Source organism: Erithacus rubecula, assembly GCF_903797595.1.
Source record: "Erithacus rubecula genome assembly, chromosome: 3".
In the NCBI taxonomy this organism is placed as follows: Eukaryota; Metazoa; Chordata; class Aves; order Passeriformes; family Muscicapidae; genus Erithacus; species Erithacus rubecula.
This window is the reverse complement of record NC_136689.1, coordinates 40,463,673-40,480,978: the sequence shown is the minus strand read 5'-3', so window position 1 is coordinate 40,480,978 and position 17,306 is coordinate 40,463,673. Positions and strand designations below refer to the sequence as shown.

The 17,306-nt window shown below is 43.2% G+C and overlaps 2 protein-coding genes across 5 annotated transcripts in view; one reads left to right on the top strand and one right to left on the bottom strand.

The window, feature by feature from the left end:
• TRIM71 (tripartite motif containing 71) overlaps window positions 1-10,528 on the top strand; it is a 65,212-nt gene extending 54,684 nt beyond the window's left edge. For all 4 annotated transcript variants that reach the window (XM_079301217.1, XM_079301215.1, XM_079301216.1 and 1 more), the window contains 2 exons: window positions 421-555; window positions 2,747-10,528. In XM_079301217.1, the coding sequence (XP_079157343.1) occupies window positions 421-555; window positions 2,747-4,198 (1,587 nt within the window). In that variant the 3' untranslated portion in view covers window positions 4,199-10,528. The remainder of the gene's footprint in view (window positions 1-420; window positions 556-2,746) is intronic.
• Window positions 10,529-13,449: 2,921 nt separating this feature from the next.
• CNOT10 (CCR4-NOT transcription complex subunit 10) overlaps window positions 13,450-17,306 on the bottom strand; it is a 31,426-nt gene continuing 27,569 nt past the window's right edge. The window contains exons 16-19 of the mRNA XM_079301220.1: window positions 16,751-16,786; window positions 16,521-16,648; window positions 15,177-15,252; window positions 13,450-13,743 (exon numbers count right to left, since the gene is read on the bottom strand). Of these exons, the coding sequence (XP_079157346.1) occupies window positions 13,589-13,743; window positions 15,177-15,252; window positions 16,521-16,648; window positions 16,751-16,786 (395 nt within the window). The 3' untranslated portion in view covers window positions 13,450-13,588. The remainder of the gene's footprint in view (window positions 13,744-15,176; window positions 15,253-16,520; window positions 16,649-16,750; window positions 16,787-17,306) is intronic.

Sequence of the window (17,306 nt, the reverse complement as noted above, 5' to 3'; positions counted from 1 at the left end):
ACAGTTCCCTACAATGTCGTTTTTGCTAGAAGCAGACTCATCACACAATAAAAGTTTGCAGCATTTTGAGGGAGTAGAAAAACTGAGTTCTCTACATGGAAGAAAACATGAGTATGAATTTCTGTGCAAATCTCTAGTTCACCATATTAGCTGCTTGCTGGAATTGCACAGGGAATTTAGTTCTGTGGTGTTGGTGCAAGGCACAGTGAAGATGTAAAGTCTGTGTAATAGATGTATTTAAATAATCCTGTCAGTTTTTAGGCTGCACTGTATGAAATGGGTGAAGGCCTAGTAAGAAATTGAGTTGTCACTTTATGCCTTTACCTGACAGCATAGTGAAATGTAAGCAGCAGTGCTCTGATGCATTTTTAATTGGTTTGGTCGAGTCTTACGTGTGTTTGTCTGTTTTTTTCTCCCCAGCTGAGTATTGAACAGGCCCAGGCTGTGGCAGAGCAAGTGGAGATGAAAGCAAAGGTGGTACAGTCTGAAGTCAAAGTAGTGACCACTAGACACAAGAAAGCCTTGGAAGAGCGGGAGTGTGAGCTGCTCTGGAAGGTATGCACCCTCACACCTGTGCTTTGAACTGCTGATAAGTGCTTTCCAAACTGAAAAAATACTCAAACTACTGCACAGCCAGATTCAGATATCCAAGGAAAGCTGCAGGTTTCCTTAACCACTCCACTGGTGGGGTTTTTGCAGGAGCTGCTGGGTCCTTAGAGCAGCACAGCCCCACACACAGGCTGGGCACTCCCCCTGCTGGCCCAGCAGCTGCCCCGAGAGGAGATCCCTCTAAACAATGCCTTCAAAATACCTTCAGTGTGCTGCTCTAGAATTAGGTACACAGTATAATTGGTTTTCTGGCCCACTCCTCATAAAGGACAGGAGCAAAGCTGTATATCCTCTCATGTCCTTTGTTGTTTTAAAAAGGCTGCTAGAAATTCTGTGAGACCAGCTTTCACTGTCCCCATCCTTAAAAACCTTTACTGTCAATCAAGGTAGCATCCTCCCTTCGATTATACTTTTAAACTAGCATAAGTACTCTTTTCTTATGCTAGTGTATATATATATATACACGTAAGAGTATCTGCACAATTCTGAACTAATTGACTCATTTCAGCCACAATGCATGCATGGTATTTTAGAGGAGGAAAGGAAGTAACAGCCAAGTTTGTTACTCATTTCAGAAAAGTAATTCAGTGGTCATGGCCCCCTGCAAGAGAAACTTTGTTTTCTTTTGGAAGTGTCAATAGCATGATTAAAATGGCACTTACTATATAAAGTGTACTTTGAATGCTGCTTTTTTGGGGTTTTGTATTGAGGGAGATGAGTTCACTTTTCATTGTTAACCTTCTCAGAAAGCTCGGCAGCTTTCTCTTTTAAGGTATTCCTAGTACAGGAAGAGTGAGATCTGCCCCTAAGCACTTTTTATCCTGCAGTACTGTACAAATGCACTCTGCTGGAATATCTGCACTGAGAGCAAGTTCTCTTCAAGTTGGAAAACATTATTTTAGGGAGTAAACTTGGTGGTAGTAAACGATTTTAGAAAAACAAACTGAGTCTATCAAGCTCTTGTATCAAGCATGCTGATAAACAATTTTGTACACCAGAGTTGAGACTAAGGAGTAAACTGAGACCTAAGATCAGTAATCTGTCTTGGACAACTATTGAAAGAAGCATCTCTTTTTTTTTTTTTTTTTTTTTTTTTTTTAAATACAGCTTGGTAAAACCTACATACCTCAACTTTTATAGCATGTTTGTACATACATGATCTAGTCAGTGTCTAACCAAGTCTTCCTTCACTAAAATGCATTCCAGGTACTATTCTTTGACCAAGCTGGTATTCAGACATCACGAAATGTATTTTTGCAACAATAAAGCAAGGACATATTACATTAGTTTTACGAAGCAGGTGTCTTTGCCAGATGGTCTGGAGTGATTTTTCACAAATAAAGGTAGACACAGGCTTATACAGATGAGTTGCAAAACAGACATTTTTGCACCAACTCAAGTCCCTTAAGCAGGGACTGGCAGCAACCTTCTGTGTTATTTGAAATGATGCTTACAAAGCATCCTGTTTTGAAGCACAGGCTCAGCATGACTGCCAGTATTTACAAGAAAATATTAAAATAATTGGGCCCTAAAGCTCCCTAGGGATAGATGTCTGGTGTTATCCAGTCACAAGAAAACAGTTCTAGCAGGCAGGGAATCACAGGGAGTCCATGTGCATTAGCTGATGCTGACACCCAGCCTCAGCTCCGTGGGACAGCAACCCACCTTCTGAAATTGATCTCTGTTCTGTTCTGGTCAGTGAAACCTCACCTGCTCTTCTTGAGAGGCTGCAATAACTCCTGTGCTCCCTGGGGACTGAATGAGATGTGCCTTTGGACGATCTGTCAAGTACCTTGCAACTAGAAAAACAGAGCAGCATTTGAGGAAGCAAATAATTACTAGTAAGCAAGTGATTCTTGCTTTCAAATGTCACTCTGATGCAGCAGATCTGCAGAGTAGGAATGTACTGTTTTGCCTGGAGGGTAGGAGAGACTAATAATCCTAAATTTGGATAAGTAATTAGTTGCCCTTGTTTCTTCTTGCCTACATCATGATTTTAGAGGTTTGTTTCGAAGCTGTGTGTCAGCATGCTGTAACAACATGGGATTTGTGTAGAAGGGAGACTGAAGGAAATCTGTGTTGTGGTCTGTCTTTCCTGATGTAAGCGTGCTTTTCTCTCCCCGCTGTTTCCCACAAGGTGGAAAAGATTCGCCAAGTCAAGGCCAAGTCCCTCTACTTGCAAGTTGAGAAGTTGCGTCAGAACCTGAACAAGCTGGATAACACCATTAGTGCTGTTCAGCAGGTCCTGGAGGAGGGCCGGACCATGGACATCCTTCTGGCTCGGGACCGCATGCTGGCTCAGGTGCAGGAGCTGAAGAACGTCAGAGGCCTCCTGCAGCCGCAGGAAGACGACAGGATCATGTTTACCCCCCCTGACCAGGCGCTGTACATGGCCATTAAATCAATGGGCTTTGTCAGCAGCGGGGCCTTCGCTCCCTTGACCAAGGCCACGGGGGAAGGCCTGAAGCGCGCGCTGCAGGGCAAGGTGGCCTCCTTCACCGTGATCGGCTACGACCACGACGGGGAGCCCCGCCTGTCGGGGGGCGACATGATCTCTGCCGTGGTCATGGGCCCCGACGGAAACCTGTTCGGGGCCGACGTCAGCGACCAGCAGAACGGCACCTACCTGGTCAGCTACCGTCCCCAGCTGGAGGGAGAGCACCTGGTGTCCGTGATGATGTGCAACCAGCACATCGAGAACAGCCCCTTCAAGGTGCTGGTGAAGTCGGGGCGCAGCTACATCGGCATCGGGCTGCCAGGGCTGTCCTTCGGCAGCGAGGGCGACAGCGACGGCAAGCTGTGCCGCCCCTGGGGCGTCAGCGTCGACAAAGAGGGATTCATCATCGTCGCCGACCGCAGCAACAACCGCATCCAGGTGTTCAAGCCGTGCGGCACCTTCCATCACAAGTTCGGCACGCTGGGCTCCCGGCCGGGCCAGTTCGATCGCCCCGCCGGCGTGGCCTGCGACGTCTCGCGCAGGATCGTCGTGGCCGACAAGGACAATCATCGCATCCAGATCTTCACGTTCGAGGGGCAGTTCATCCTGAAGTTTGGGGAGAAAGGAACCAAGAACGGGCAGTTCAATTACCCCTGGGACGTGGCCGTCAACGCAGAGGGCAAGATCCTGGTCTCTGACACGAGGAACCATCGCGTGCAGCTGTTTGGGCCCGACGGCGTGTTCCTCAACAAGTACGGCTTCGAAGGGGCGCTCTGGAAGCACTTTGATTCCCCCAGAGGCGTGACGTTCAATCACGAGGGCCACCTGGTCGTGACGGACTTCAACAACCATCGCCTGCTGGTCATCCACCCCGACTGCCAGTCGGCGCGCTTCCTGGGCTCCGAGGGCACGGGCAACGGGCAGTTCCTGCGCCCGCAGGGAGTGGCGGTGGATCAGGAGGGGCGCATCATCGTGGCCGACTCCAGGAACCACCGCGTGCAGATATTCGAGTCCAACGGCAGCTTTTTATGCAAGTTCGGCACTCAGGGAAGCGGCTTCGGTCAGATGGACCGTCCTTCAGGTATAGCTGTCACCCCTGATGGCATGATTGTCGTGGTCGACTTCGGAAACAATCGAATTCTCGTCTTCTAATCTGTGTTTGAATTAGGAAGAAACTGTCTCAGGGAAATTCTTCTAAGAGAAAATGAAAAAAAATACAACGTTAATTCAAACCTACCTCATCTTTAATTTTTTTACAGATGAATGTACTTACCTTTTCTGCAGGGAGTGAGCCTGTAAAATTGAATTCTATCTACCTCATTGTTCTCCCTTCCCTCCCCGGTTTATCACCCCCTCCCCATCCCCACATACTCATAGTTCAGAACGTTTTACCTCTTTTTCCCCGGTGGGGTTTCATGCACAAACAAGAGTTGCTGTGCACATTAGGTGGTTTGTGTGGTGAGTTCTGTTAGACTAAGCCAAGAAAGGCGCTATGTAACTTTTTAAATGGAGAAAATGGTAGTAGGTGTTTGTAGAGAATTTGTGTTCTTGACCATTTTGCATTTCTGTGGGTGGGGGACATGGGAGGGAGGGACATTTGTTGTTGTTGTTTTGTTTTCTTTTTTTAAATTGCTGCTGCAGCAGAGAACTTTTTCCTGTTCTCCTTTTTATACCTCAGTGTGTTTGATTTACTGGCGAGCACAGCATCTTGTTCCCAGACAATTTTGAAAGTGAGTGGGATTCACTCGCCAAGAAGAGCAAGTTTGCATCTTTTTTGGCATTTCTGTGTATTTTTTTGCTGAAACACAGTAATTTAACAGCACAAAGCGAAGCTGATGAAAATGCACAAAAGTTCTTTAAGTTTAAACCAAATTGTTCATTTTGGTGGCTTAGTGCTGTCATTGTAAAGTTAGATAAAAAGCAAGGCTTCCTTTAATGTATCCTGTCGTTGAGAATTTCATTTCTACCCCTTTTCACCTTAAAGCTGAATTAGTTTGAAAAAAGTTACTGTTTCTTTTCATCAGTGCCTCTAATCTAGGTGTAACAGAAGAGGTTAGGAGGAGCATGGAAACAGGGAAAATCAAACCCTTTTGATTTACTTTCTTGTGAAATGACTTAGCGTTTTTTACCCCTCCCCATATAGAAACTTTAAGGGAATAACATTTGAATTTGTTAGAACAGAAGTGGTACCTTTTTCCAAAAGTAAGAAATAAGCACAGCTTTGGAGATTCAGGGTGTGATTTGGAGAAGTCAACAGTTGTTTTGCTTTGGTTTTTTTTTGTTCAGAGAGGATTGCAATAACTCTGTATCAGTGATGATTTTTTTTTTTTTTTTTTTTTTTTTCAATCTTCTGGCTTCCCCAAAGAGCTGGACTGAAGATTTTGGGAATATCTACTGTAGCTTTTAGGGTGGGTGGGGTGGGCCTGTAGCTCTGTGCTGCAGGATCTCTGGCTACAGATCCAAGTGTAGAGTTATCAGTACCAGCTAATGGCAAACTGCATCAAGGTGAAACTTTGCTGCTTTTTTCCCAGGGCAGTACCAAAGAATTCTGTGTAAAATTAATATATATGATCCTTAAAAGCTTGGAGGCAGGGGAAAGTTTGCCCTTTCGGGGATATAGAAACAGGTGTTCTGAGAAGCAGAAACTTTTGGGAGGAGAATAGAGATGTCTTTAGCAAAATATGACTTTGAGTCCCTGGAAGGATTTGGTTTTATTCTTCGGTTTCTTGCATTCCGGTTTAGCTGTTCATGCAGATATGGTCTCTACAGACCTGTTGTTGCACCCTCTGGTGCTGGCAAACAAGAATTGTTTAAAGTGGGAAACAGAGAGCTCTTCTGGCTCTCTGTGATGGAAAAACTCACATCAGTACCCCTGGGTTTGGAAATGCCATTGGATTTACCTTACTGTTTGCAAGAGAAGGTTTCTGAAATGTAAATGTGATTGTTGACAAAAAGTCTGAAGAGCCTTAACCATCCTTCAAGGAAAGGGTTCATCTCTCTGCCAGCCACCATGCACAAAAGTGACCTGAGGTTGAAAGGCTCTTTACAAGTTTGTGAGAAATCACTAGGTGCACTTTCCTTCTTGCTGCTTTTCCCCTCCAAGGAGTGTTAACTTTCTGGGTTTTGTAGAAATACCAATGATGTGTGCAGACAGAGAGAGCTGCCACTTTAGAGGAGGCTTAAACTAAAGGACCAGAAAGAGACAAGAAAAATTCATGAGATGGAAAAACCTCTTTCAAAAGAAGGGTGAGGAAAACCACCTAAATTAAATGGGATAAAACAACTGTGCTGCCTTTCAGCCAAAGCCTCGAGGAAGCAAACTCTTCAAAGCAGTGTGTTTCAGTTAGGCTTAATCTTAGGATGGCATGGTTTAAAAACAGTCTTGAAAGGATAATCTTTTATACAGGTGTCTGTCATTAAATTTCTGTGGCCACACAAAACATGTATGAGAGAGAGCTAGTTTACCTTCAAGTCTTGCAATTTCTGCCTGTGTACACACCTCCCTTCTTGGGGGTGGCCTGCAGTTGTGACAGATGTCCATAGTTGGTCGTCTTGAATTATTCAGCCCAAGAATTATTTGCAGCTTGGACTGTGAAAACTAATAGCATGCAAGATCTAGATACCAAAGAATACTGGTTTTAAAAGCTTTAATGTTTAGTCTGCAGTGTCCTTGCATTTATCCTGTCATGTCTTAATGAAAATGCCAGGTCACTAAATACTTTGACCAGAGTGGCTGACAGTGTTGAAGTGTCCTAGAAATGCTCTTGTGCTTAAATGCTTGTGGGGTTTGCCCTTCTCTGGGACTAGAAGGGAGTTGTTTTTCCAGGCATTTAAATAAAAAAAAAAAAAAAAAAAAGAAGTTAGGTGTGCAGTCAGGATTGTACTGACCTGAAGGAATGTTTTGCCCCCCCCCCAGCCTGCACTGAGTGGAAGGTGACAGACACTGAAGTTGCCCTTTGCTGTTTTGAATGGAGCCATTGCACAACCCCCAGCTCAGTCAGGAAGAGGAATGACTTAAACTCTTTCTAAATTGCTATCTGTTTAATTCAGTGGGATTTGCTTGCAAACTGAACCTTGAGTGTTTGACCTCATGTGTTGGGGAGCTTTCTCGTTTTAAAAACACTACTATTTAGCTACCCAAAAGAATTTCTTATCTTTGTGATGGATAGTGCTAAGCACACTTGGTCTCATTGAGAAGTGGTAGTGTAGCTTATAAAATGGAGTGTTTGATATGCAATGAAAAAAAGTAGTGTTAATATACAATGCCAACATCAGATGCCCCATAGAGGCTTATTGAAAAGTAATAAATGAGATTCAAACCTTGCTCTGCTTTTCCATGCATGTTCTCAGGTTAATACCCCAGTATCTTAACATACATGCAAACAGAGAGGAAAAGCAAGGCTTGGAAGCTGGATTGCAAACCAAACAAGCATTCAGAGTAACCTTCTTAACTAGGGGAAATGGCCTGGAGAAGGCTAAAGTGAGTGTGTGCCTCTTTTTTAGGGAACAGCAAATGTGGGGGACAGAGCTGTCTACTCGAACTCCCAAAGGATTTTCTTTATGCCAGGTTAAACCAGTTGCACTCTGTAAAGCTTTTGCTTGACTAAATGTTATCAACAATCAGTGTGACTGGTTTGGGTGTTCAGCATATAAAGCAATCTCATCCTTTCTCAGAATTATTTAAGCAGGGACTTAAGTAGCCAGCTGAAGCAGATTCAATACTTGATAATGCAGATCTTTCACATAACTTGCTCCTTTTTATTTAGTACCTTTTAAATATAACTTATTTAAGGAAGCCCATAAACCTGGAACTTTTAAAGAAAGCAAGGAAAGGAAGATAACACCCGAAAACTAGCATGTTAGGGCCAGACATAACCAACCTGGGAGAAAGAACAAGTCACTTGGATGTGGCATTCCCTTTGAATTGAAGGAAAGTGGGCCCAGTCTGTTATGTTACAGTTAAACCAAAATTGATTTCTGAAGAGAGCAGGTTTGTAGACTCATCTTGCCATAACTTTGATCATAAGATTTCTTTGTTCAGTTCTAGTTTAAAAAAATATTGTGCCAAAGTTTTGTTTATTTTTTAAAGGAGTGTAAGCCAAATGGTGCCAAAAGGTAATAGGGTATTTAAAAGTAGAGATATTTAGACAAACAGTTTGGAACTGTATAAAAAAGGAACACTGGTACTTGCGTTAGACAAATATTGTACCTTTGGTCTTTGAGTCCTTGGGAGTTTGAAACCCAGTTTGCTGTGGTACAAAATGCACAACTAGAGATGCCACTATCTTTTGCTTGAAGTTCTACCTCACTTTGCAGAAGTAAATCATCTACCTCAATTTAGCATCAGACAGGTTTGGGAAATAGTTGAGAATCTGCCTGGGGGAAGGATTCATCCTGCCTGTTGGAAAAGCATTTAATTGAAACAGAGATACTAAGTGTGTACTATGTGGTGACTGCTTGCTTTTGTTTGCTTTTGTTTTTGCTGCCTGCCTATGGAGATATTAAGCTGCCCTTGCTAGAGAATCTGTAAATAAAACCAAAATTCAGGTGAACTGGACTGAGACCTGAAAAGCTTTTGTGTTTGTTCTGGTCTCACTACGAGGTATGGAAGTGTAAACTTTTGTTCAGTATTATGACACTACTGGCTGATGTGACATACTTCATGTTCATTTGCAGTGTTCTTATGTCCATAAGACCTTTAGGTCTTCTCTCTACAAGAGAAAAACTTTTATGCATGCCTACTAATGTATCCTGTTTGGGAGGACTGGTGTTTTGATTGCTGTAAACACAATGCTATACCAAATGCTTGAAGGGAATAAGGTCCTAGTTTTTTTATTTTGTTGACTTGGTGATTGTATTAGTAGCTTGCTTGACTCAATGGGATTTTTTTCCACCATGACAAAGCAATCAAGTTCCTATTCCTGGAGGGCAGCTTAGGTTCAGACATACTCAGGAGAGGCAGTTTAAAACCAGTGACTTGAGGTTTTAGGCAAGTTAAGTAGTGACGTGCAACATACCCTATTTTACCTGTGGAGTTGAGTTGCAGAAGCACATTTTCAGACTACTCTACTGGAGAAAAACAAAGTCCTTTTTCCTCCCCAGCTCATATTAAGGGGTGGCAAGAAGTGGGTACAGGAGACCCCTAGTAACAATAGGCTATGTTGGGTTTGATAAATGTTATGGTGGGAAATGTACATTGATGTCTCTAAGTGATCTTACGGGTTAACAAGCCAGACTGGCATCTTTTTCCATCATTGTTCAACCAATAATGGTTCTAAAAATGCTTTGTGTACCTGCATGGTCTTAGACCTTCTATTAATGATTGTATCAACTTACAAACTCAGGTAGATAATTTTTTAAGCTCTTTCATAGAGCCTTACTGACTGAATGTTAAGTGTCTGTGTACTGATGTAGTTAAGTAACTTCCTTTTGAACTACCAGACTAGTTAAAAAAAAAAAAAAAGTCCTTTTATAGGTTTGTAGAGTACTTTTCAGACAATTAGTAGTTTTTCCTTCAGAGGGAGAGATGTCTGTTTCTGAGTTTTGTTTTTAGTTGTTTTCTTTTTCTCTAAAATGACTAAGAGGTTTTTAACTAGTTTGTAAGGTTTGCTTAGTCACCTGAGTTGGTGGGGGTTTCTTACGTCTGTGACTCTTGTTTGTACTGTGCATTACCTGTCATGCCCTGCTCGCTTTGTGCACAGGTCCTTGGAGGGAGTTGAGGGTGTGGAACACATGCCTGCAATTTAACTCAAACAGAAACTGCAAGCCTTGTACAAAATGGAGCTCAGCCATGTGAAACCAATGTCAAACATGCGGGTTTTTCTCCCCTCCCTCCTTTAATTGGCTGTAGATACATACCTCAACTTACGAAATTCTCACTACTGATTTTTAAGTAGCATTGTCTCAGTGCAGGTTTGCATCAGGATCCAGGCTGATCTTGTTATTCTTTGGATGTTGGACATCTTGAGTTGATTTGTTTTCTTAGTTTCCTCTTCTGTTATTTCGTTTCTACTTTAGTAGCTAACCATGCTGCTCTCCTAATAATAATTGAACATCTCAGGAGGACAGGCAGTGCTCGGCTTTTAATGAGCTGCTCAGAGCTTTTCTATCTAATTGAAAATGAGTCTGGCTGTGACAAGAATTGCATGGTCCATAAAGGGCATCACATTTCTACTTGGACAAAAAGTGATACCATTTTTATTTGTCAGATGTTGAGTACTGCAGAGAAGAAGGCATGACAGGTTATGTGCAAACTTTTACGTAGAATAAGTGAACAAAATGTTAGAACCCTTGTGTTAATGGAGGCTTCTGAATGTATCTTTGTGGTCCATAGGGAAGGCTGAAGGATGTAGCAAGGAGACGATGTATCAGCTACTGGCAGCCTTAAAACAAAGTCAGTGTCTCTCTGGACTTTAAAATGTTCCTATGCAGTTTATTTTATTTTTGTTTAATCAAATAAATGTGAGGTTTTTTTCACGGCAACTCTGTCTGTGTGTGTGTTTCTGTATTACCCAGAAAAGGCTTTCTCTTCTATCAGGATGCAAAAAAAAAGAAAAAGCCCCTCCTAATTGTATGTGCTATTAGAAAAAGTCCTCGTTGTGACTGGAGGAAAGAGTTGTGATATTGAGCTCACTGCTTCAACTCCATGCTTTTTTCCCAATATTTTGCCAGAAAGTTTCTGGTTTAACATAGAAATGGACCTAACAAAGTTTCCATTCCTTCACCTTGGCCACTGAAAGAATGGTTCTTCTGCATGGCAGTGTAAACAAAGCTACCAAATAATTTAATAAGTTTCTCTGGCATCTTACAAGCCAGGCTCTCAACAAAAGTTGGGTGAGTGGAAAGCTGCCCCTTTTCCTCACAACCTTAAAAAAAGTTTGAAAATAAATGGTGAGCATAGGAAGATGCTCTTCAAGTAAGGCTTGAGAATTAAACCCTCTGACTGAATTCCCAGCATGGGTAGCAGTGGAGGTGGATTCCAGGCTCTGGAAGTAAGTGCTGTCTGCTTTAACTTTTCCAAGCTGGGATGCCTTCTGGGTCTGTCCAACTGTAGAGCTCTCTCAGCACGATGCTGTGTTCCATTCATCAAAATCCTTAACCAGGCTATTGTTTTCTTCCTGCTGGGGCAGCTGCCAACATGTCAGGAGTACAGAGATCACTTCAAGTGGGAGAGGGGGAGAAGGCCTTGTGGAGGCAGGGGACAAAGGCTGCCCAGGTGAGTTTGTCCAGCTTCTTGTGTTACTCTATTCCCTTGACTCCTCTGTGCCATCTTCCTGAAGACAACTGGAATGCAGAAGCTCCCTGAACACCAGGAGCTGGCTCAGGACACCGCTGAGTGAGTGCTGTACAGTCCCTGCACCAGGCCATGGGCAGAGCTAAAGGTTTCTGAGAAGAGAAGCAGCACTGGCCATGGTGCAGGAACAGTCCTGAGGCAGTGACAAGGCTTGTGGTGTGTGGTGGGGCAAAAGGAAATGCACCTCTTTCTCCTGTTGTGGGAATAGGAGCCAGTGCCTGGCTGCAGGGGAGGTCCTGGAGGGAAGGGGAGAGTGAGGGGAGAAGGACAGGTGCCCTTTCCTTCAGCAAGTGGCCCAAACCAAACTGCTAAGCATTATTGGCTTTACTGACTTAACCCACTGCTGAGCCTGGGCTGCTCCTGCTCCCTGTTTTTCTACCAAAGGGCTGCTTTGCATGGCCTTCACTTCTTTCCTACCAGAGACTAAAAGCTACTGAGGGAAAAGGATTGATGGGACAAGCCAGGTTCTTGGCTGCGTTGTTCTTGTGGTTTTGATATCTATTTTTTCCTTTCTGTTAAACGATGAGAGTTGAAAGCCGTGATCATCTCCCATCCGTCCATCCATCCATCCATCCATCCATCCAATCCTGGCCGTGTGCGAGGCAGTGCCGCGGGCAGCGGCAGCTGCGGTGGGGCTGAGCCGCCTCGGGGCACGGGAGCAGGGGGAGCTGGGCAAAGGCGGCTGCGATAAGATGCGCCTTATCTGGGAAACAACTGCATCCTTCACCGAGCCCGGGCACGGCCAGAGCATCTTTTGCATGTGAATGCCCCGCATTCCTGGGGGGGCGGGGAAGAATCTTCTCTATTCAGGGCCCGGGACCACACAGGGAGCATCTTGAACCTTTTTGTATTTAATCAGTCAATCTACTCTGACGTAAAGGATGTATCAGCTCCCTTTCTTCCTTCTTTCAGAAAGGTGATCACTACCTAATTTTTTCTGACACTTTTTTTTATTCCTAGTGTTTCTAAACTGTTTTGCCCCTTCCTGAGGGCAAGGGTGCAGTGCAGCTCCTGCGATGATAGAAAAGTTGATGAAAAAGGCAGCCACTGGGTTTTACTCTGAAAGGATAGAAAAGCAGGGCAGGCAGGTATCTGACACTAGAGCAGGTAGCAGGTCTCAAGTTTGCTGCTGTCCTGCTTCCTGCTGGTGACACACCTGTGCTCATCCCACAACTTGCACATCATTTAATACACTTGCTGTTCTGTTTCTTCTCCTGCTGCCTTCCTCTGCTGGACACATCTGCATTCCCTCACACTTGCATTGCTGAGAGCACAAGTGGCAGGCCACGAATGCAAGGTGCTGCTTGGAAAAGTGACCTTGGTGCTGGCTGGAGGCAAAGTACAATGCCAGCAGCACAGGGAGATAAGGCGGTAGCTCAGCTCTACCCTGGAGATTATCAGGACAGCTGCAATGGCACAAAACAGCCCTGGAGGGACTGGAGAGGAGTGCTGGGCTCCTTGCTGAGCTCCAATTACCTTATGCCTGCATTAGGTCTCAAGGCAGGATGGCTCCTCCCCTCCCGTGCTCAAAGTTACGAGGGTCCTTGATTATGCTGCCATCTTCCTTTGAGTAAAAGACAAATTTTAATTTTTTTAAAGAGAGAGGTATTCCTCTACATTGAAAACTAGATTAAAAAACGGCCAGAACCTCCCAAAAAAACCCCCAACCCACCCCCCTGCAAAAAAGGCCAACCAAACAGCACCCTGCAAAAATCCACCCCAAACCCAATCTTTTTCTTATTGCCAGGCCCATGCTTCCTCTGTACCTGCACCATTACACCTTGCTGCAAAGGAAAATCAGTGAGAGGAAAAAAAAAAACCCAACCAAACACACACACACAAAAAGCCAACAACAACAGGTTCCCCTTTGCTGAGAAAGAGCATGGGCTCATATATGTCAAAACAGCAACCAATACAACAGCTCAACTGCTCTTTCAGCAGGACTTTAGTTCAGGTAAATGGTTCTCTCTACTCACTGCACTCCCCTCTGTTCTCTTCAAAAAGAGCTGAATTACACATGGATAACCTTTTTTCTTTTTGTAAATAAACTGCCACTCCCATTCAAAGCAGGTACCAGCACCATTCATGAAATAACCTTTACAAACAAGTCTTTTGGTTTACATCTTTTATTAAAAATTTACATAAACAAACACACTCCAGCAATTGGGGTATTCAGGTGCCCTAGGTTAAAAAAATATACAAAATCCCAAGCCCCCATTATCAGGGCAGCAGCAGGTTAAAGCACAACCTCACTTCCTTTGAACAGTGGTGAAAGCTGGCATCTGAATGGGCTGGATCGAGTGGACTGGCTGAAAAACAGGCTTTTTCCTCATGTCAGAGAGTGTTTTCACAGAAGGGAGCAGCTGGTTCCTCTTGATGATCTGCAGTGCCAGCTGCGTGTTACCTACAAGACAAGTTTCAATTAAAACACCCAAAACACCATTTTATGACATATGAATTACTGTTCAGGGACAGAGCTGATGAGCCAGCCTTGGGCTCAGGCCAGGTACAGCACAGTCCTTCCTCTCCAATGAAATGCTTGCACAGATAGGAAAAGCAATAGACAACAGGAAATTTGAAAAAAATAATTTTGATTGAGTCCACCTATTCTTAGCTGAAGACATCAAGCTTTTACTTCAGAGCTGGAAGATGCCAAAGCACCTTCTAATTTCCCAAAAGTCACCTTTTCTCTCTCCCAGCTGCACAATGAGGTGCCAGATCACACACAAAATGTCTCACACAGTGACATTGTAGACGGTAATGCAAATGCCAAAGGAATAAGATGTTTTTAAAAGAAGAAAATTTGCTTTTCAGCTGTATATATGGTCCATCAAATAACCATCAGTATACATGGAAAACTTACTCTTTGTTAAGAATTAAACTTGTAGAATCACAGGAGAAAAGACACTGACTTCTGAGGAGAGTATTTCTCCCTCATACTTTTCTTTCCCAGAAGTTTTAGTTTCAGAAGACATGCACCATTGTGTTGTCATTTATAGAACAAAAAATGTCTTCAGCTTCTTTTAATTACATACTTAGAAGAGGGTGAGGGACATAAATCTGACTTTCTACTCTCTTCTGGTCTGTACATATTTGTTGCAGAATAAAAGTTTCCAAAATTCCAACTTACAAAGATGTTTCTAAGAAAAGCTTTGCAGAATTCTCAATGCTCAAATCCTCTACCTGCCTGCAATCACTGAAGGTGAAAAGGCACACACAACATTTCACAACACTTGAAGTGCCCCCCAAGGGACACAGGTCTGCAACCATGACAGCTTCAAGCACCAGCTGCACCAGTCTGCTCACACTGAAGAATTCAAGTGCAAGCTTTCCAGTTTCCCATTATGTAGAGCTTTCCCCTCATACAAATGAAGTGAACCTTGAAAAGAAAGCATTGTGGAAGAGAAAGTTATCAGTATTACAAGCTTTGCTGCCATACTTGCTACAGAGTATGCTGCCATAGTTGACACAGCTGCTTTGGGAAACTTGGACTATAGTAGTGTTTTAATGGAGAAAGCTTTTCAAACCCTCTTTATAATATAAACCTCATCAAGGGTTTTACTGATGCTATCCAAGGCTGCTGACTTCTGTACTAAGATAAAAACTTCAGCTCAGGAATTTAATGCTCAGGAGGTCTGGAGTGTGTAAGAACAGGATGGCAATAAACTGTGGAAGGGAAGGTGCACATACATGGATCCAAAGCAGTGCAAAACACAGGCATTGTAAAGGGTATTGTTCAAAATACTGGCATTACTATCTGTATAGAGTAAGAATGATGACAAGTGCCCTCCTCCCTTTGTATCCCAAAGCTGGGATAATTTAGGTCGACAGACTCACCGTTCTGCAGCTCAAGATACACAGCCAGCAGGATGGCCTCTGGAGGGATCTCTTTGGGGTGGATCAGTGAAGCAGCCTTATTGAAAAAGGAGTGAAGGGAAAAAGTGCTTAACAGAAAGATCCAGCACAAAGAAAGTGCCTCTTGACAAGATTGCTAGCACCATCTTAGGTAACAAAACTAAATAACAATTCATCAACTAAGAGCAGATTTTTTCAGACTCATGCACTCCATAGGTTTAAGCATGCAAGGAGAGACTGCAAGATTATCTACATAGCAAGACTGTTTCTCACTAATTAGCAAGACCATCTGCTGTGTGCTTATGTCTGTATTTCTTGGGCCAGCCTAGTCTGGTTTCCTGGTGAGGTGACAGGTGAAGAAAGTAACCTCTACTGCTCCAACATTCATAATACAAAGTTAATAAGGATTGTTCATTAGCTTTCCATATACAACCATTTTTCAGCTATTAAGTCAATGAATTTATTGTAGATGCAGAGCCCCACAGTATTTTACATCCATGGGTGGCCTTGCATTCCTTTGGGTTTTACACAGGTGTTACACAGCCCAAGCACAGACACCTGCCCCATCATAAGAAGCCTCAGGAGGAAAAAGAGCCAGACAACAGCCTTAAGTAGCTGAGAGCCTCATGGGATCTCATGGGAATCTGTTTGCATACACAACTACTGAAGTAATTTGGAAGCTACTGTTTCAGTTTGTAGCTCAACAATGCATCCAAGCAGTCTTCCTGACAGACAGAAGTGGCTGCAAAAAGAGAAACATCATGACTGAAAGAGATGGGTCCCAGCCACGAGAAAGACCAAGTGATGTGACACAGGCTAAGTGGAGACAGTATTTCAAAAGCACTACTTGAGAATTCTTGGGACAAGAGGCAGACAAGGAGCATACCTCCAGAAGAACTGCAGATTGTTCTCACAGCCCTAAAGATAATAGTTTTGATGGTGAGTTATTAAATAACTAGGGAGAAAAACCTTCTCTGAATTATAACAATTCCTACTAGACCATTAAAAGGACCACAAAAAACCCCGAACAAGTAAATTTAGAAATCATGAAAAGGCTTCTCAGCCATCTTTCACTGTTCTGATAGGACCTAAGGAAAATAAAATGCTGCCTTATAGTGGTACTGAACATTTTACACAAGGAAGGAATTTGGAATTAATTGTTTCCAATAGAGACTGGTTCACAAAGACAGAAGAAAGCCACCATCTCAGCAGGGTCTGCAAATAAGCCTGGGCTGCGAAATCACCAGTTCAGTTCCTGTGGTCTGAATGGCACTTTGAAGGAAGCACATTTGTCCCCAAAGCTGCCTTGAGATTTGTTTTTCATACCTGATGAAGACACTTTCGAGCTTTGTCATACTCGCTCCTCAAGCAGTAAGCACTTCCAAGGTTAAATAACATCATTGTTCGTGCAGACGTGACTGAACTGGGGTAACACTGTGGTGTCTGCTTGCCAGCTGCAATTGAAAAAAAAATAAAATTCTTGTTTTTCTTACACTTTTATTCCAGCTGGCCAAGTAAGTTCTTGTACTCTGCTGAATACAGTGGCTGGTACTTACAAGATTCCATTGCCTCATTCTCTCCTTTGTCGGACCCTGAAAAGAAAAAAAAAACAAAAACAAACACAAACCCATCATGTTCCATGACCTTTTTAAAAGGTTATTACAAAAATAATACAAAGATACAAATTTTCTGCTTTCCTCACAGTCTGACATTAAAGAGGGAAATCAGATTGGGTTGCTCAGGAGTTTATGTAATTTTAGACATCCTATCTTCAGTGTTGTGCTTTTAGATTTGCATATGAGTACAGTGAAGTTTAAGCTGCAAGCATGTCACTGGAATCAGAGCTGCTGTAGACTTCATCATACAGATGGTTCTGAAGTACTTGTCTCTTACAGAATACACACTCCCAACAAGAAGACCAAGATTCAGATTAACTAAGTTCTCTTCAGAACTATACCTCACTAAAGTAGACTCCAGTGGTATGACAAAGCCTGGTTTAAAGACCAAAAATCTGGAAGAGATGGTATAAAACCCAAACTTAACCATAACAGCACATTTAGCAAAAGCAGCTTTCAAAAGCTTCCTTCAAACAAGCCAAAATACTACAATATA